Genomic DNA, 21943 nt, shown 5'->3' on the forward strand with positions numbered 1-21943 from the left:
AGGCCTGACAGACTCAAGAAGAGCTTTTTATCTCTCCCTTAACTGTCTAAAAGAATTTAGATAGGTAGCCTGTACCAGGAAGAGAGCTATTACCAAACATATATTATTTTTACATAAGAAAGACTTTGTATGGCATGACAAACATTTGTGTAATGAATATTTGCTCTTCCCATCTTCCTGTGAATAGTCTTCCTCTCCTTTGAAGTCTCAACCCCTACCCCCCTTCTCCTTAGCTCAGGATGACATATAAGCCACAATTGCCTGACTGTCCAGGAGCCTCTCATGTCTTTGTGGGGCTCCCATACATATGTAATTAAATTTGTTTTTCCCCTGTTACTCTGTCTTATGTCAATTTAATTAATAGGTCAGCCAAAGAACCAAGAAGAGAAGGGAAATGTTTTCCTCCCCTACATATACAAGTGAAGATAAGTGAATACAAATGAATCAAACTGAATAAAGATTAATTTAATGTCCAGCTGCATAACAATGAAATGAAATTAAACATGGGGATACACGTTCTATCTTACCAAACTAGCAAGAAAAATTTGTTTTATAGAATATGCAATATTTGAGAGTGTGTGAGTGAGTGAACACCACTAAGGGAAGTATAAAATATTAAAACCTGTTTAAGAAATATTTGACAATGTGTATTAAAACATTAACAAATGTACATGCATTTTAGACATGCAATTATGTTTTTTATAAGTGTATTCTAAGATAATTATAAATATGCCCAGTATTATACAAGGTATATATAACTGCATCATTTTATAGATTTAAGAAGTAGTTTATATTTTCAGCCACAAAGAAGAATTTTAATAAATTAAGGAACGGTATTAACATGAATAAAATATTTGAAGAATATTAAACAACATGGAAATGTGTTCTTGATACACAAATAAATAAAGTTATAAACGAATAAAAACTTATAAAGTACATGCCCCAGAATCCTAACTTTGCTATAAAGAAAGCATGTACACCTGCCCTAAGATGACAGAAAGAATGGTTATCACTAGGTGACCAGATAAGAAATCGTTTTATTTCATCTGCTTTTCTAGATTATCCAGTGTTTCCATTATATTCTGAATTCTCTTCAATTGATCTAAAAATAAAATATAACAATCATAAATAAATTAGAATGCAAATTATTACTGGAAAATATTTGCAACTACTTAATTAATTGGTGCAATAAATATTTATTGTGCATCCATTATATGCCAAACACTTGCTCAGGCAATGGAGATACAGTGATACACAAGACAACATTCCTGCCCTTATAGTGTTTACCTTCTGGTAGGGCATATGGATAGTAAACAAGTAAATAAATGAGTTCTGAACATAATTACAGATAATGAGAATTGCTATGAAGGAATAAACAAAGCTCAGGGGAGTTTTAGTTTGAGTCCTAAAGGATGAGAGAGCCAGCCTGTGGAGGCCAATCGGAAGAACATTCCTGGCAGGAAGAAAACAGGTGCAAACCCAGAAGCAGCAAAGAACTTGGCAAAGATAGAGGAACATACAGTCAGGCAGTGTAAATGATGAGAATTGGGTTTGAGATGAGGTTAAGAGGTGGACGGGGGCAGAAAAGTAAAGGTGTATAAGTCTTGGTAAGGAGTTTGTTTTATTTTCCTAATTTGAAGAGAAATGATTAATGGCTTTTAAGCAGAGCAGTGACATTATTTTTATGTTTTTAAAAAAGATCATTCTGCCTGTTATTGTTGGCTGATACAAAAAATGCATAGCAATAAATAAAAGACAAAAACAACAACAAAAATACAACAGGAAAATGGCCTAAGAATGGGAAGGGGAATAAATACAAATTAGTAAGAGACAGAACAATGTTCAGCTACACTAGTAATCAAAACAACAAATTTAAATGATTTTTCACAATTAAGTAGCAAAGTTGAAGAAAGAAATTTAATATGTTAATGATACTGTGAGGTAGGCAACGACAAAATAATCATTCTTAAGTAATCATTCTTGGCAAAGACATACAAGATGCTGATCTAAGTTTTGTTTAGAATAAGTGTTTTCACTGGTTTTTTTTTTCCTTAAAGAGGAATTACATGTAATTTTTGTACTATTCTGTACTTCATGAAAACTCTAAAAGTATCAGGTGTTGTTTTTATAATACCTGTTTTTATATTTTATAATGTAATTTTTATGAGTTTTATAATCAGAAAAATGGTTATTGAGGAAGTCCCAAATAAGTTCTTCATAACACATAGACCATATGCTGTAGAGGAAATAATGAAATTTGAAAAAGGTTTTGGAAATATGTAACAGATACATATTCAAATATCATATAGCATAAACCAATTGAAAACTGAACAGTTATTTTCTCAAAGGCCTATAAAGTTGAAACGCTTTTAGCCTGAACCATGTTAATGATAGGTCCAAGCCCAGAGATTTATTTTTATTTGCCAAACTATTTGTTATTTTATAATTCCCAATTTTCTAAGGACTATCTCATCCTAGAATAAAAGTTAGCATTTACTATTGTCACTACATAATCGTAACCTAGCAGAATCCAGGGGTTCACCATTCTCTTTTTAATAGTAGTATTAACTTGCTATCCAGTAGGACTTCTGTGCCTTACATTTTGTGCCCAGTAGGAGACCTGGAATAATCAGTCTTGCTCTGTTCAAACTTTATGGGAGTCTTATGATGATTGTTGAACATCTCTGATTAAGCCCTTTAGAAGAGAGCTGCCACCCTTCTGCCACCTGCTGCATTACTAAAAGATTTGTTTCTTTATGTCAGAGATTCTATTAGAAAGGGGGTCAAGTTGGGATCCTGAATCACCTCTGCAAGAAACATGGGTTCAGCTAGGGCTTAAATTCATTTATGAAAATATTAAAAAGCCAACAATTACTCCTATGGAACAATGTTATGACTTTACCAACTTTGTACTCTTTGAAAGGAAAAAAATCAACTTTTAATTACAAAGAAATACAGCGTCCCTTTATTTGCTGTTGCAGTTCTTATTTCTAAGAAAGCTAAGTACATTTTAAAAGCACAAACAGATAAATAGTTCTGTAGTCTAAAATTTCCAATTCAAAAGCAAAGGGAGAATTCATAAAATGTGCTCTCATGCAAAGAACTGCCCATTTATCACCATTTGAAGAAAATGTATATGTGTGTATGTGTGTTGCATACATATATATACACATAAAACACATGCTTGATTCATATACAAATAGCTAAGTTGGAAAAGATCAGGCTTTGAAAACTGGTCCTAGAAAATTGATTTATCCAGGCAAATTTGTATATGGGTCTCTGTATATATTTTAAATACAGTAAGATTGATTACAAACAGAAGGTCATTTTGTTTACTATTTTCCAGAGAGAGCTTCTAACATTCTTAAGAAGAACTGAAGTACAAAGCCATAAAAAGCAACAGTATTTCACCATATAACACACAGTAGAGTTAAAATCATCACACCAGCTCCTTTTACATCTCATTGCTATCGGTAAGTTTTAATTCTTGATCATTAATTCCTGTATGGGTTTTTCAGCACTTTTTCTACAAAGCACAATATCCTCATTTGTGTGTTTTTTTAAATAAATTTATTTATTTTATTTATTTATTTTTGGCTGCGTTGAGTCTTCGTTGTTGTGTGCAGGCTTTTCTCTAGTTGTGTTGAGCGGAGTCTAATCTTCATCGCTGTGTGCGGGCTTCTCGTTGCGGTGGCTTCTCTTGCTGTGGAGCATGAGCTCTAGGTGTGCAGGCTTCAGTAGTTGTGGCTCATGGGCTCTAGAGCACGGGCTCAGTAGCTGTGGCTCATGGGTTTAGTTGCTCCGTGGCATGTGGGATCTTCCCGGACCAGGACTCGAACCCGTGTCCCTTGCCTTGGCAGGCGGATTCTTAACCACTATGCCACCAGGGAAGCCCTCATGTGGGTTTTTAATTGTAGATTCCTGAGCTGACAGATGAGATATGTTGATGACCACATTGTTTTTAGCTCTTAGGGTGTAGGCTTCCTTGGGCTTTTCTCTTTTTGGCAGAGATGGAGGCGAAAAGCATCTTGGAAACCATGGCGAAAATTCTCATTGAAGAAACCATAAATGATGGGGTTCACGCTGCTGTTGCCAAAGGCCAGCCAGTGTGCAAAAGGGTAGATGTAGATGTTGATGACCCGCAGTTCATTCAGAGACAGGTCAACATAGTCTGAGAGCATCATCAGAGTCCACAGGGGCAGCCAGGAGAGAATGAAAAGCAGGGCCACAGTCAGGAGCATCTTAATGACCTTCTGCTTCTTCTTGGACACCACGTGCCACTGTTCCTGGTTCTGTTTGCCTGAGTGGGGCACTGTTGTCTTGGAGAGTGCAATTCCAATCCTTCCATACATGATGACAATGAGGGACAGGGGAGTCAGGTAGATGTTAGCAAACAGCACAGTGGTATAGATCTTCCTCATTTCCCTATTTGGCCAGTCTTCCCAGCACCAGTAGAATGGGCTGGTTTTATTCTGGAAGTTGAGTCTCACACGGTAATATTTTTCTTCCTGTACATGTAACATTATTGCAGATGGGGACATAATGGCGATGTCCAGGATCCAGATGATCATAATGATGACAAACACTCTCTTGATAGTGAGCTTTGGTTTAAAAGAGTAGATGACACACCGGAACCTGTAATTAAAGGCAAATATCAGTGAAGGACTGCCTCATAACTTCTGACCAAGTCATTAATTAAATTTATTTCAGTAATTACAGTCTTCCATAAATATTCCCCCTCAAATATAGAAAGTTACCATTAGTAGGGAGGCGTGCATTACCAGTTTCTGTAATTAATATATGAGATAAATTTCAACTTAAAAAATTAATGAGTGGAGTATATCAGACACTATTAATAATCAAAGTACTATTGTAACTAGTCAACATTGAGCATGAGCATTTAATATTCTGTTCCAGGCTCCTTTCCATTGGTTTGCATGGACTGCCTCTGTAAGCTTTTTTATTTAAAAGATGAGGAAAAGGCTTAGAAAAGGTAAAAAATCTTGCCCATAATTACACATGATTTTTACACATGATTTTTACACATGTATTTTGGCTCCGGAGCCCATATTCTTAAATGTCCCTTCATGCCCTTCTGTGGTCCCCTCACACATGATCTGTGTGCTTGGCCATACAACTTGCTTTGGCCAGTTAGTTGAACATTAGCAAGCATGGCATAAGCAGAAGCGTGAGTGATTTCAGCTACAAGACACAGAATAGGAGAACCACACAGAGGCACCCAGCCAATCCACAGAGTTGTGACAAATATTAAAGCATTACTGTTTTAAGCCACTAAGTGTTTTGGTGGTTTGTTTCACAGCTATGAGTCTGAGAGTTTCCATGATGAGTTCTATTTATGCACCTTCCCAGTGTTCTGTGTCCTCTGTTGAGCATGACAATTATCAGTATGTAGAGTAAGCCTGATTCATTTTACTGCTATTTTGTTATTGTGATTCTTAATTTTGTTATTACTGATATTCATTATGTTCATTATAAGATAATCATACTATTATATAACTGTAAAACATTTTATATTTTTCAAAGTACTATCATCTATTGAATCTTCTTTGATTTTTGTGATGACTCTATAAAATTGAAAATTAATACTTTCCAGATCTGCAGGTAAGGAAACTTAGAGCTTTTAAGTGGCCCATCAGCAACTCCAAACAAATTTATCTTATCTTTATATAATGACTAGTTATCTTGAGCTTTGACTGCTCCATTGTCCTTCACTGAAGGTGTAAGCTCTTCTGTCTTAAATTCCAAGTTTTCATCTAGTCTTCTAATCAGTGAATTCTCCCATTTACTCACCCTTAAATTATGGGTAACTTCAAAGATGCAATTCTAGGTATTTTGCTCTTTTTGTAAACCAGCTATTGAAACTTCAAATATTATTTTTTCATGTATTCATTCAACAAATAGTCTATGATATCTTGTTAATAGCAGCCCAAACTAAGACATGCATCATCCCTAATTATTTAATCTTAAAATATGGAAACTTCAGTAGTTTTATTTTATTACTGAAACCTTAGTGTGTGTGTATATAATATATACATATATATATATGTGTAAGCTTGCTCTTAAAGGGGTACATATTATGGATACAATTTTAAGCAGATATACCCAAATTTAGTAGATTATACATTTTTCACTGGTTAGGTGGATTAGTTGCAGATATGCCCAATTTTCTGGATTCAGAGTTTGGTGCTGACCTACCTATCTACTGCTATTGCAACTAAAGTAAAGACTGAAGCTGCCACGGATATTCCCTGGACCAAGCCACTGATCTTGCACATTGTATTTCCAAAAGGCCATCCTGAAAGGGAAATGGGACAGTTAGTCTTTGGAAAGATCATATATATTTTTTTAAATTTCACTGAAATTATGAAGAGAAAGACATGAAACTAGACAGCTACAACTGTTTCCTAAATGATATCCAGGGAACAATCAATGTTTCCCATTATTTTCATTAATACATTCAGATCTCTGTTTTTCAGTATATTAATAAGGTCAAAACTTACACAGTAAGTGTAGCAAATATTCTAGTTTCCCAAGAGATCAATGTTACATATTGCTCAGATTTTTTAAATTTATCTTTTAAAAACTATCCTATAGCTTATTTAAAAATACTCTTATCTAATTAAAAATATTTCCAATAACCTAAATAAGCCAAGCATACTTAAAAAAACATTCTGTCGTCTATCCAGACCATCTTAAAATTGGTGCTTGAATGGCTTTATGCCACAATGATGCAGGAGGATAGAGTGGAAGTACATATACACTCTGCATGTGCTCCTACTGCTGGTAGAGAGACCCACTCAGCTCCAGAATGCAGCTGCCAGACTTATAATCCCTATGGCAGTAGATTAGAGAATTTCCTTCTGGGACAAGTGATCCTTCCAAGAACACTGACATATTTTCACTGGCAGATTCTGATAGCTGTGGATTTCCCAATGAATGACCCAGACTAGTGAAGCCGAGAGTGGGCCTAACCTCAAACCCCGGTTCTGCAGAGGTTCAAAGCAGCCACATAGTACCTCACTCTGAAATACAAGTAGCTAAATAGTAGTTGACTATTAGGGAAACCTCAACCATCAAAGAAGGAAACTAAAATAAACAGGAAGAATAAAACAGGAGAAAACTAATCTGAATCAGGTAGACAAAAAATTAAAAAACAAAGAAAATTACTACTCATAACCTCAGAGATAAAATACATTTTGTCCATGAAAAATATGTGCATGATAGTACAAGGAACACAAAGAATATAAAAATAGCTCAACGAATTTAAAATATGATAACAGAAATGGCTGTTGACTTTATGTCAACAAAAAGTTTGGAAGAGGAAGTTGAGAAGATCTTTGCAAGTAGAATAATGAGGAGAAGAAAATGGAAGAAAAATAATTTTTAAAGAATGGCAACACAGCACCTCCAATATCTGATTAATACGAGTTGAAGGAAGGAAGATGTAGAACTCTGCAAGGAAATTTCCCAGGACTGAAAGCATTCATTTTTTGATTGAAAAGACCTCGTTTATGTCTAGCACAAAAAATGGAAAATAAAAAGACTTACATCAAGGCTTAAATGCCTGAAATTCAGAACACTTGAGGTAAAGAGAAGTTCTAAAAGCTTTTAGGAAGAAAAGCAAAACACAAGTCATAAATAAAAGAAGCAAGGGTCAGATAGCATCAGCAACAACACCAAATTTCTCAGCATTAACAATAGAGCAATCTCTTTAAATATTTTTAGGGAAAAAGAAAGTCCAGCCTAGAATACTTTATCCAGGTAACTATAATGAAGTGTGAAGGCAGAATAAAGATATTTGCACTACAACATCTCAAACATTTTTTGTCTCAGTGTACCCTTTCACAAGAAGTTAATAGGGGAATAAACCAAGAAAAAAGAAATGGCATCCAGAACACAGGGGACTGAGTATAAAGAGAGGTGAAGAGAATTGTTAGCTTCTCAGTGAAGGAACATCCCAGAGCAATAGCTGAGCTCCATACCTGGAGAGCAATGTGTCTGGATAGGAACAAGAGGATAGAGAGTACCTGGAGGGGTATCTCCAGGAAAAAAGATGCCATTTACGTTTTTTTGGATGTGTTTTCCATATGTTTGAAGGTATTGACAAGAAATTTAACTCTCCTGGAAGAGAATCTGAACATACATTATTGACAGGTACACTCCAAAAACACTAAGCAAATCAAAATATGATGCCCCTATTAAAGGCAGGAAAACAAAAAACATTTTATAAGAGAAAAAGTTGGTATGATAGTACTCTACTTGGCTCAGCAGGGGGTAAGATACATATAATAATAGGAATGCATACTCTAAATATTGATTTAACAAAAAACTATGATATACTCATAGAGTATATTGAGAGAATGAGGGAGGTAAAGACTGTGAATGTATATTTGTGGTTCTGCATAAATGCATCTGCTTGAATTTGTACCAAGTTTCAGCCAATCATGTTGTTTTTCCAATTTCATATTCAGATACTCAGTTTCTACAGATTTATGTTCTTTTGTCCTAGTGCTGTCAGTTCAGTGGAGTTTGGTGAGGGAAACCACCCCTTGGGGTAGAAGAGGATAATGAGAACTAAATTACATCTTCTGCAGTCTGATAATATATTAGAATAAAAACATGTTATTTAGCAATGTGGTAGTAATTACCAAAAATAAAGGCAAAAAATGCTGGATGTGGCTGCCTCCTGGAATGGGAATCAGGGGTAAGGAAGGATACTGTATATGAAAAACTCTTAAATAATAATTTAATTATAGATATTTGGGGGGGACATATTAAGAGCGTTTCTTATTGGTAAAGTAAGTTTCTTGAGAGTAACAAAAATTTTTATCCATTCTTTCACTCTCTTTGTCTAGCACAATATCTTGACAATGTACATCCTTAATAAATATTGTTTTCTAATTACAAGCATCAGAAAAACGCAGAATCTATATAGTACTTGATGATAGAATAGGCAATCTAAACTCTCCCTGACTCCCACTCCAGAGAAAGGAAAGAAACAGAAGTAAATTCTAAAGAGAAACCTCTTATTCTTCAGTAAACCAATGTTGAATGCCACAAAAGGAAAAGAACTATGATATGGCTCATGTTGATCTAAATATTTTTTGATATGCTGCTTTGGTTTCATTTTTTTCTCATACAGATTTAGAATATGTATATATTGAGTGCTGTTCATTAGTTAATACAACAGATATTTATTAAGCAGGTACTATGCACCAAAACTGTACTGGGAGGTATAGATACACTGTTCCTGTACTTGCAGAGTGTATAACGTAGTGCTAAAGAAGTGGTAATACGGGCCCAGAAGTACTCTAGGGTAATACCCAAACCATTACTTATGTTGCACATGTAAATTACCACTATATGAGTGAAACTACTGCTTTGTGAGAAATTATTGGCTCTGTTACTCCATCTTCCATCAAAAACTGTTGGAAATCTCTCAGCCAACCACGAGAGGGCTTAAATATCTATTTATATTAGATTGAAGACATTGCATCAATTGAAACCACATGTTCTTTGAACTTTACAGTCCATAATATTCTTAATATTTCTACTATATTATATGTGCCCTGAACTGTTAAGCAAATTCAAAGTCTTCGGTAAGAAGTGTCACCATTCACTGATGACCTTCAGTGAACATTCTATAAAAATAACAACTTCCACACTTCATCTCTGTCACTTGTTCTATTTTTCTCCATAATTCTTTTTATTCTCTGACTACTTATATAGCTATTTGTTTGTTGTTTTTATCCTCCTTTAGCATGTAGACCCCATAAGAACAGCTACTTGGAGCAGTTCTTAGAACTCAATAAATATTTGTGAGTGAATGGATGACGCTGCCATGGCTTCAGGGATATGAGACAAATATTTTCTCATAGTATGTTTGAGCTGCATGCAAATCAACATACCTGCTATAATATTGTCCAGCAGCGTGATAGGCATACAGGATATGCCAACTAGTAAATCACTTATGGCCAGGTTCAAGATGAAGAGATTAGTGACTGTGTGCATATGTTTGTTCCTCATTACAATAAAGCAAACCACTGTATTTCCCACCATGCATAGGAAGAAGATCAGAAAGTAGGAAATAATGAAAATCGCTGCCACTTGAGGCTGGTGAAGATAGTAGTTCACATAGGTGATATTGCTATCTGCATACAGGTCGTGCTTTGTGTCACTGACACTCCAAATGTGATGCCAGGTTTCCGAAGAGTTTGAGTCCCAGTTTTCACTCATGATGGACCTGAACAAAGACGAGGCAGAAAAGAAAAACATGATTAGAAACCAGGAGAACTTAAGTTTAAGAGAGTTTAAGAGAGATGCTTTTAAAATGCTACGGGGCTTCCCTGGTGGCGCAGTGGTTGAGAGTCCGCCTGCCGATGCAGGGGACACGGGTTCATGCCCCGGTCTGGGAAGATCCCACATGCCGCGGAGCGGTTGGGCCCGTGAGCCATGGCCGTTGAGCCTGGCATCCGGAGCCTGTGCTCCGCAATGGGAGAGGCCACAACAGTGAGAGGCCCACGTACAGCAAAAAAAAAAAAAAAAAAAAAAAAAAAATAAAATGCTACGGAATTTTTTTTATTGGAGTATACTTGCTTTACAATGTTGTGTTAGTTTCTGCTGTACAATGAAGTGTATCAGCGATACGTATATATATTGATGGGCCTTCTATAATAATCCATAAATTTTGCATAAAAATGAGTTATAAATAAGGCATTCAAATTATTAGGATTTTAATCAAGAGCACTTGAAAATTCCACTTTGTGCCACAAGTAACAATTATTAGTATATTGTATTTCCTTGATATACTCTATATTATTCACTTCTTTGCTATACCTTCTATCCACTTGTGAAGTTTCAAGGGAAACAGTCCAAAACTCCTCTTCCTCCATCCTTCAGATATCATAACCTGTCAAAACCTACTTGTTTTGCTAACTAACATGCTAACTCACATGCCATGAGCTTTCCTGATATTTGAACGAGATGAAGATACATCTTCAGAATTTCCATTGAAATAAGTTTCTTGTATTTTCCTTGTTCTGCTTTGACTCAGTTAATTGGATATTCTTTTTATACACTTCTGTATGTTGACATAGCCACAAAACTGTGAATTTCTTAAAATAGGTCTGGGTTACTTATCTTGGTTTCACATAGCATAATTCAATTCACATAATATGTATTCAATAAATATTTATTTAAAATTTATAAGTCTTAAGAAAGACATTTCAATCAATGTGTGTCAGAGGTCCCCAAGAACACTACCAGGTTTGGTGGTTTATTAGAAGGCCTCACAGGACTCAGCATATAGTATATTCACTGCTAATATTTATTATAGCAAAGGGATCCAAAGCAAAATCAGCAAATAAAAAGGCACATGGAGTAAAATCTGCAGGAAACCAGGCACAGGCTTCCAAGAGTCCTCTCTCAGTGGACGTGCTTAATTCCTCCAGCAACAAGTTTGAGTTGACAACGTGTGTGAAAAGGATTTTAATTAGAGAATGGTCATATAGGCAACTTCTTTTTAGTATACATCAAAATTCCAGACTCCCAGATGGAAAGTAAGCGTGCAGCATGAACTATGTGGTCGTACAAACAAACTAGGCATGGTGAGCCACTCTACCATTTAAGGAAACTTTATATCAGTATAGGGAACTGTTTAGAATTTAAGTTCCCAGACTCTAACCCAGGGCCCAACTTGCAAGCAGGCCTTTCTAAAGACAGCAGTCTCAGGCCTACCTGTTAACTCTTTTTTGCATGTCCTGTAAATTGGACAGAAGGTTGGTTATACATGTCCTTAAATGAAAATCAATTTGACAGTGGAGTAAACAAGTTTGTTACTAATATAAAATAACTCAAAGAGGATCATTTTTCTCCAACAGTTCCCATTATTTTTCCATTTAATTTCTTCCCTTTCCTCAAATTTTTAAAATTCATCCTTGCTTTTCTGTATTTCTTATTCCTAAGGCCAAATAAAAACAAGAAATGAAAAGCAAAGTGAGAAAGGGATGAGGTGAGGGCTTGGACAAGAGAAAAAGAAAGGAATTTGAGTAGAACCAGATGTAGGCTGCTATACAAAGTCTAGCTGAGAATGTCTTTGGGGTCTAGAGACACACTGAGAAAACCTACCAGTTTGAGAAAAATCATTTCAGTCAAAGTCTCCAAAAGAGAAGCATTCACACAAATATTTAAAGCTATTTGTACCTAAGACAAGGAAGCACTTTAAATACAAATGAGAAAGGCATGAGAAAAATGTAGGTAGCTAAGAGTTACTAATAAAAACCATCTGTCTGTGGATTCAATTAGAGCTGGCAAGCATATGGGTAGAATATATCATAAGACGTAATGCTCTATATTTGCACATTCTTTTTTCTTATACCTGGCTGAAAGCAACCATGTGTGTCCAAAGCAGATATGCATCCATGGTATATCTGTTGTGATAAGAGTGTTAGGAGGGTTAAGATGGAATCTTCTGCTGTATTAAATTAAACTCCATGTCAGCCATTTGAAAGAGAAGTGTCTCTTTTCTTCCAATAGATTTTTGAGAAACTAAAATCATATTTTGTTTTGGGGGCCAACATGGGTTTCACTATCCCTATTATTGGCTTGCTAACTATGTTTGGCAAGACAGCATGCAAAATGCAATACAGAGAGTCAAACAAAGAATCTGTCATATTTAAGTGTTATTTCTTCCTGACATGCAATTATAAAACTTTTGTACATGAGGTCATAGTGTTGTTATAGTGACCTATAATAATGTGACTTTGGGGACAACATCATCACCCATAGTATTACCATAGTGAGGCAGAGAAAAGTCAGGTTCTGATTGGTCCTGGGGAAACTCACTTATCTCAGTGTAATGCATCAAAGACAACTGCTCTTTGCTGTTCATACGTCTGGCATCTTTCTCGCTGGGCACTTAAATATTCCATACAGTTGATTAAAAAGTTTTAAATAAAATGTACCCCTGGTTGAACACCTTTAAAGCCAAAATTATTTAAAGTGTACTCTGTGAATCATATTCATTCCTAGATGAAATAATATAAGGAATAAGAAAATTGAGTATACCAGTTTTAGGAAGGCAAATTTACACTCTACCCATACTGATGATTCAGTAGTTTTGGAATATTTCATTGAAAATGTGTGATGTCCTTTTAATAACAGAAAGTCTGAATTTTACAAGTTAGTATTTACATGTTAAGTAACTAAATTGTAAACACAAGCCATTTTACCATGAATTAGTCTTATATTCTTTATTTCTACATGGGAAAATATGTGATAAATAAAATACTTATTTGTGAGATTTCTTTACCATTCATTCATCTTCAACTCTGGAGAGAAAACAGATATAATAGGACAAACTTCATGAGCTCCATTTAGAACCCCAAGTTACCACAACTTATTCAGACTCCTATCTATAGGAAGAGAGTCTAGGACTTCAGGAAGAGAAGTCAGGGGAAGAAGTTATTCAAAATTTTTTTCTTCCTGTAATTGTACTTGCCAAAACACTAACAGTAGATTACTCTGGGAGATGGAATGTTTGGATATTATCTTTTTTTTTTTTTTTGCTTATATATTTCTCAACTTTTTTCCTGTTTCCAGATTTTCTTTTTATAGTCTGGAAAAAATGCTTCCATATTATTGTCTGAATTCAACTATACAGAATAAAACCAGATGACATAGCTTAAGCTCTTCTTATAAGTTCACAATAGTAATAGGTCATATACTGGCTAGAAATGATATTATTTTACCCCAAATAGTTATATCTTCCAAATTTCAATTAGGAAAGAAACCATAAAGACTCTAATTTATTAGGTTTAAATATACTGTAATATACTGTCTCACACATATCATAGAAAGAATTGATCATCTGAAAGAACAGTCTATATTCTTTATTCTTGTATCAGTGACTCATTAAAGGGACCAAGTTGGCAATTGTCATCAAGCATTGGCTACTTAGACTGTCAGACACACCAAAGCCAACTATGGCCAGCACTCTCCATTTTTGTCATCCTTCTCTCTTTGGGCTTTCTCCTATTGCCTCTATTATTATTTACTGTATTCTTCATGTTTTCCTTTTAATTTCCATATATTTATACAAGGAAGGACTTAAGGACAGGAAGGTGGCAGTATTTACTTCTATCTATGTTGGATTATCTAATCTAAATTCTGATGATTATCATTAAAAGGTATTACAGTTATTAAGTAACTAATTTAATAATTCTGAACCGAGTAAATTAAATGCAAGCAGTTATGACAACTTAGATTGCTAAAATAACTGAAGAGGAGAGACAGAGAAAACAGCAAGAACAAAAATGTTGTAAACACACATGCTCAAACTAGGGGTGAATCAATGGCAATAACTACAAGACATATAGTAATACCACCTAATATTTCAATTTTCAAAGCACTTTCGAATATATCACCCTAGGACACCAGCATCATGGAAGCATAAAATTTTCCACCCCCTTTTAACAACTAAAATTTGGCATCCATTCATGAACAAAAGTGCCTCTGTGGGAGCTGTGGGATCCAGCACCAAATGCCAAGGGATTCCGGAGGAGTCTCGCCCTCCTGTGCATTGCTTAATAGGCAGACAGACTTCATATGGGGCTTTGGAAGCAGCAGGAGCCCAGGAACTGGCTCCAGCTCTTCTCAGCCACAGTCTTGGAAAACGTGCATACTGATGATATGGGAAGACACCACAGAAGGGAGAGCTTTTGTAGAAGTCCAGGCTGAAGAGAGATTCCAACACTCCTTTGGATCAAAAAGAGTTTGGAAGCATCAGAGAGGGTAAGAGGAGCTTTGCCAGCATCACCCTCCCGTCTGGTGCTGATTAACAGCCAATATTGGGAGAGAACCCTTGAACTTCTTTTCTCTGGAGAAAGAAGATTGGATTGTCATTAATCTGTAGTGTTAAAAAAAAAAAAAAAGACACATTGCCCTGAGTGATACTGTAAGTTTCACTAATGTACCATGTGTCAAATGTTACATAAACCTCTGTCACAGCTAAATGGTGTAATAGAGTGTAAGTTCAGTGATATAATTAAATGAAAATCAGATGTATGTAAATGATGCTCCCCGAGATAAAGAAATGCTTTATGAAGCTGAGTTGAAACCTCTGATTGATATAAAACATGTTAAACTGGATTTTCCAGAGGAGGAAGTGAAGTTGACTTTAGAAACATTGCACATTCAATTAACTGTTTCCATTAAATCGTATCAGAAGGTTCAAATAACTGTGCACAATTGAAGGTATCAGTAATTGAGATGGCAAAAGGATACCAAAAGAGCTTGAAAGAGTTACGGTCATTGTGAACATGATTTATTCCTACTCCTCATTGGGTATTTCAAATCTTGGTGGTCGTCAAGGTATTAGAAACATTATTCTTTGTTTAAAATATTAAAAAAGGTAGTCAGACAAATAATAATAACTTTAGAATTTTGTGGCAAAGAAATAGTAACTGAGGTCAGAGAGTGAACTGATTGAAGGTGTTGAAGAAGCTGGCTGGTAATCCACTTTCTCCCAAAACATTGGGAGAAAGCCCCCAGAGAAAGAAAAGAAGGCTGATGATTCAGACTAATGTTCTTCTGGATGTAATAAATGGACCTCCAGGTAGAGTAATGCTATTTTCTAAGATGATGGCCTTTGAAGAGGTATGACTCCCTAGAAAATGTCATGTAAGCTGAGATATAAAATGGAGATATTTCGTGGACTGAACACTCACTCTGCTGTGATAGGTGATACCACAAAACCTAACTTAGAGACCTCATCTTTTACTCTGGGCCAGAGAATGAGCATCTAATGCAGGAAGAGGGGTCCTAAAGAGCCACCTTCAGTGTCCCAGACCTTCTTTGATTAGTCCCTTTAATTGTTTTATATCTTTGAAATTATTAGTCAGTCATGAAAATGAGTAAGATCTCTGATTTCAAGAAAAGTAATTCAGGTTTTAGCTATAAAATACAATATGCACAGAGAATTGAATAACCTTTCAGGGCCTTACATCTAGAAATGTGCAATCTAATATTTCAGTCTATCTCCTACTGGCATTTATACTATTTTTACATAAATGTCCTGGGGAGCATGATAATATTATTTTTAAGGAGGTAACACCTTCTACTGGGATGAGAACTGTTTCACTTAGAAAAATACTTGAAGGAGTTCTCTTCGTGTGAGAAGGCAACTGTCCCAATAAAACCTTACCCTCCAGGTCATAACGACATTGAGTAGAATACCCCAAGATAGAGTTAAGTACTTTAATATCCTTAAGTTTTTTATTACCTTAAGTACTTTATTACCTTTGAGTATTTTAATATCACCTCTGTGCTGGGAACTATGCTAATTGCTTTATGTGTCATTTAATCTTTCCAGTATGAGGTAGCTACTAACTATATCTCAATTTAATATATAAGGAAAGTAAGACAGGAAAATGTTAAGTAACCTGACCCAGGTTCCACAGCTAATAACTGGAAAAGTTGGGAAACATATAGAGAGAGTCTCCTAAAAGTAGAGGGTCAGCAACATAGCTGAGGGGGTGGGCCACTTGAGAGTTGGAAACTCATCAGAAAAAGGTTCAGTGAGATGAATATGACCAAGCAACTTCTAGAATCTATCATGTCTAATATTTAATTTTAAACTAACTTTTGTACTACTCCCTGCCTACAACCCCAAATTGTCAGTGAGTCTATTAAGTATAACTGCCTTTGCGGGAGATATTTTTCAATCATCAAGGGAAATGTTCTAATGTTTGGGTTAGTGTAGGGCAGATAGAAAAGAGCAGCTATAAAGGAAAAGATAGGAACAGGATTGCTTCATATATATCCAGAGAAATCCTGGAGATACTGGGAGGGGGAGGCAGGTGGATTCTGGATCTCCAAAGCACATGGGATGGAGACAATTTTATTTGAATATAACAGCTACATTGAACAAGCATAACTTGTGAGATGCAATGTAAAAGCAACTGTATTTGTTTTCTGCTGACCCTTTAATTTTATTATTTGAGGCTAATTTCCCCACTGCCTCTGGGTAAAATTTGGAAGAAGTCTTAATACTTTCGAATCATTTTCTGATGATAAAAACAGCATAGTTCTTAATATAGCCAGATGAGTATAATAAACAAACTTTTAAATTTCCACCAAGGATGCCTCCTTGTCTGCTCTCTTTGCTGACCTGCTCTAGCATATCTCCACCTCCATCTTGTCAATCTCAGTTTCCATCCTTGAGAGTTGTAGATAGACAAGGTTAGGGAGATGGAAAGGAGCAGGAAAAGTCTCACTTTTCTTTCTAGGGTTGCCCTGAGGTGTTCCTTGGACTGGACCAAGTTTTAAAGCTGACCCTTACTTCTGTGGGCACTTTCTTGGGCTCTTCAGAGACACAAACTATTGCCATGGATCTCTCATCGATAGTCTTCTTCATGTGAGGAAATTCATCTCTGGTGGCTGCTGGCTCTTTTCTCAGCTTCGAGAAATCCTACAGTTCACCCTGCTGTAGAGCATCAGAGTGAACCATGGTTCAGGTGTGTCAATCACCTCAGCCCACAGTTAACACTCATGCATCTTTTGTCCAGAAAGACTCTAGAAGTGGAAGCTGGCCAGTGCCACCAACTCTGTCATTCCACCATCAGTAAAATAACCAGCCAGCCAGGTCCAGGCACTTTGGATCTAGTCTCCGGTGTAAGGCAGACTCAAGTCTGCTGTCTTCTCTGAAACATTAGGTGCATCTGTTAAACTCTCTGTGTGTCTCCTTTAGTCCCTTTTCTAAGCATGAATTGAGGGGCAAGCAACCCCACTCCTCCATCCTGCAAGTAGATGACTCAACACACCTCAACAAACCTCTCTCCCTATCCTCTTCTGATATCAAGTTCTGGGCCTGTTTATCTCCTCAACCTGAGAATAAATGTTTCTCCTGATCCTCCTTTACAAGTCTGCATGGTGGTCCCATATAATCACCTTGGGATTTTTGGCTGAAACTAAAACCGGAACAGTTCCATTTTAACATTCTGTTATGTAATTATCAGAAGGATAAACCCCAAAGGCCTGAGGATTTGCGAATATCCTAGCAAGTGGCACTCATGTTACTTAAAAGTTTCAAAATTGGAATTGTATTAAAAAGATATATTTGTATTCTTTTTGATATATAGGAAAGTTAAAAGAATAAATCCTGAGTTCTCATTACAAGAGGTTTTTTCTTTCTTTTTGTTGTATCTTTATGAGATGATGGAGGTTAACCAAATCTACTATGGGAATTATTTCACAAGATATATATATATCAAACCATCATATTGTACACTGTAAGCCTTATATGGTGATATATGTCAATTATTTTCCAGTATAACTAGGGAAATAAAAGGATACACTGTATTTGTTCCTGTCAAGAAATATTCTTTCCAAGAATGATTTTTCATTGATGACTATGGATCTTTGCAAGATATACTAAAATTTATTTAACCTATCACCTAGTGTTGGACAATTAGACAATTTCTAACTTTTTTGGTGTTAAAGCAATATTTTGATATTTTATCTTTGCTTCTATTCATTAGCATTTTCTAGAATACTCCTAGAATGGGAATTAACACATCAAAAGGTATGATCATTTTTCTGCTTGATAGATTTTGATAACTGTCTACTAGAAAGTTGGTCTTAATTCACATTTATTCCGGCTGTGTTTAAAAAGGCTTGTTTGTTCCCTCTTACCAGTAGTAGGCACTAAAATTCCCACCACTTTTTTTTTTTTTTAAGAAGATGTTGGGGGTAGGAGTTTATTAATTAATTTATTTATTTTTGCTGTGTTGGGTCTTCGTTTCTGTGCAAGGGCTTTCTCTAGTTGTGTCAAGTGGGGGCCACTCTTCATCGCGGTGTGCAGGCCTCTCACTATAGCGGCCTCTCTTGTTGCGGAGCACAGGCTCCAGACGCGCAGGCTCAGTAGTTGTGGCTCACGGGCCTAGTTGCTCCGTGGCATGTGGGATCCTCCCAGACCAGGGCTCGAACCCGTGTCCCCTGCATTAGCAGGCAGATTCTCAACCACTGTGCCACCAGGGAAGCCCCCCACCACTTCTTTTTAAGCTTTGCCAACTTGCCATTTTTAAAAATGGTTAATTTCTTATTTAAATATCATTTAAGTACTTTAAGTACTAATGAAGTTGAACTTTGTTGCAGAATTTGGAATTTTTATTTTTTTAAGTGATTGTTTATTGCTTTTGTCTTTTTTCATATTGAAGTGTTCATTTTTTGGTTCATAAGATCTTTCTTAATAGGAATTTTATCCTTTGTTAAATATGTTTCACATATTATTTCCAGTTAGCAATTTGCAATTTAATTTTTACAGTGCTTTTAGGTTAAAAATAAAAATACGTATGTTTATGTAGTAAAAGATCATATTTTTCTTTGTATTTTCTCTAAAATAATTTTTTCTGTAAACATGTATGTATTCACATATATTTTATACTATTTAAAGTAGTTTTTATGCTTTATAATTTTAATTATATATTTCTTCTATATTATTCATTTTAAAAATCCATTTAAAATGAAAATGGTATTATCTCACATCTGAGTTTTAACTAAAGTTCCTTCATATTATGACTTAGCATTACTCAAATGAATGTGCTCAATTGTATCCCACAGAAATCTGGCTGCTTTTTATTTACTTTCTGAACAGCTAAATTTACTTGCCAAAGTATATATATTGTGTTGAAAATTAAGTGAAAGTTTTTCAGATATGTCAATTATACATCCCTTAAAAATATTAAATATAAATCATACCACGTATAGTGTCAGTACTTCATACACTTCTAAAAGCTAACATAAAATTTGCCGTTGTACTACAATTGTTTAAAATTCAATGTTCCTAATCATTGATCCTTAAATACTTAGACTACAGAAAGATAACAGATTTCCCAAGAATATGAAAAAGAATGATTATATGTATGTGTATCACTGAATCATTACATTATACACCTGAAACTAACACAACATTGTAAATCAACTATACTCCAATAAAAATGTTTTAAATGTAATAAAATATAAGAAGGGGGAGAGAACAAACCGTAGCAACAGAACTTATAAAATAGAAACAAACATACACACACTAGAGCAACAACAACAACAAAAAAAGATAACAGATTTCCCAATTTCTTGTGGCACCTAACAATACCCTATGTATGTATTCATTGCATATAAAACCTTCTTTAACTTGAATATCCCCTTGATGTTAGTAGCACACTTCTGGTTTTATGCCTGCAACCATTTTGAAGAAAGAACTGATTTCCAAGAGTTAATGATACCCATATCTTCTGGAAATACCAAATAAAGACAAGCACAAGAAAAGCATGAAGGGGAGAAACTAGTCTGGAGTCATACCTTAACATGGAAATTCCAATTGGTCCTAGGCATCCCCAGCCCACTTTATTCCACTCCCAGCTATATGTGCTTTGGGGTTTATGAGGTTTCCCTCTTGGATGATTTGAGTGTAAAGTGAGCACAGGAGTATTTAAACTAGGTCGTTTACCACTCTTCAGAAATGTATTAAAACATTTTACATTTTCAACCAGGGATTTCACCGTATATCATTTTACATCTGGAACCATGTAAAACCTGAAACTAAGTAAATGTACTCAAAGACTTGTACTGTTGACCCAGTTAATAAATAAAAACCATAAAAAAAAGCCTTGTAAGCCTTTATGAAAAAGAGATAGCTGTACTATGGGTATCCTGGAAGCTTCAAGAAATTGAGATCCTCCTACTTATTATGAAACAGGGTCCCATGCCTGAAAAAAATGAAAAAAAAAAAGCCAAAAGTAACAGACTTATCATCAAGAGGAGCCTAGGACTGATGGGGCACACTACGAGCTTTTGTTCTTATGGTAGCTTGTCTACTTCCTGTGTAGGAATGTTTTACCATCCACAGAAATGGAGAGAATTAAATGCAGCTGAAGGCTCAGGTGGCTGAAGCAGAGATCCAGCTGAGCAGAAACGAGACTTTGCTATTTACTCCATCATAGTTTTTACCTTTTCAAGACCTCTTCATTGCCAGGGAGCCACAGTTAAACTGTTCATTATATATTCCACCAACAATGCCAATCCTCAAAAACATTATCACCTTTAGAGATTAATGCTATTTTTCTTAGAACACATGATCAGATCAACATTTGCTATTTAGGGTAGCTTTTGATTGGGTCTGCTTTAATTTCTCATATTACATGAGATGTGTTTCTTGAATGACTTCTAATAAGATTCATTTGGAAAGTTTATTTTTTTCTGATGAAGACAAATCAACACAAATTATTAATGGGTAATATTTTCTATTAGTACAGTTTAGAAATGGCATGGCACTATAACTTAGTGTCTCTTTGTATTTCCTTAAAGTCAAGGCTTCATAGGATTTCTCTTTCACTATAAACAATTCTTAGATTTTAATTTAGTAATTGAGGGGCTCAATGAAATGGTCTTTTTAATTTTCAAAATAGTCGAGAAGGCTCCCTAAACAGTTTTTATGAATCACATTATAGAACTGGCTCTAAAAACAAGGCAACTCTTAACAAATCCTTTGTGTTTGCATCTTCTAAGTTGGTCTCAGCCTATAATCTCTCCTCGTTCATCTATCCTTTATATTAAGTTGTAATTATAGTAATATAGTTTAGTAATTTCCTAAAATAGTATATTTTTTGTGTTTTCCTACTCTTTAGCATTCTTCAAAGGCTTCTCACTCCTACCAAGTGAAGTCCAAACTCATTAATCTGACATTCAAGTTCCTCCACAAACTAAACCCAATGGATCTCATCACCCTTACCTTCAATTCTCAATAGTCAGGTTATTCCACTAGTGGAACTAAAGGACTCAAATAGCTAAGGAGAATGAACCCATACCCATTAAATTTGTGGGAGTAGCTTAAACACTTAACAGATGACTTATAAGTTTTCACTTCACAATA

General features: G+C 35.4%; 1 protein-coding gene across 1 annotated transcript; it reads right to left on the reverse strand.

The window, feature by feature from the left end:
• Positions 1–1059: 1059 nt before the first annotated feature.
• NPFFR2 (neuropeptide FF receptor 2) lies at positions 1060–10257 on the reverse strand (the record flags this gene model as incomplete). The annotated part of the gene is given in 5 exon segments (XM_079710661.1): positions 1060–1102; positions 3932–4004; positions 4007–4635; positions 6217–6316; positions 9930–10257. Coding segments are annotated over 5 exon segments (1173 nt in total).
• Positions 10258–21943: the final 11686 nt, after the last annotated feature.

Source organism: Hyperoodon ampullatus (assembly GCF_949752795.1).
Source record: "Hyperoodon ampullatus genome assembly, chromosome: 1".
Classification (NCBI taxonomy): Eukaryota; Metazoa; Chordata; class Mammalia; order Artiodactyla; family Ziphiidae; genus Hyperoodon; species Hyperoodon ampullatus.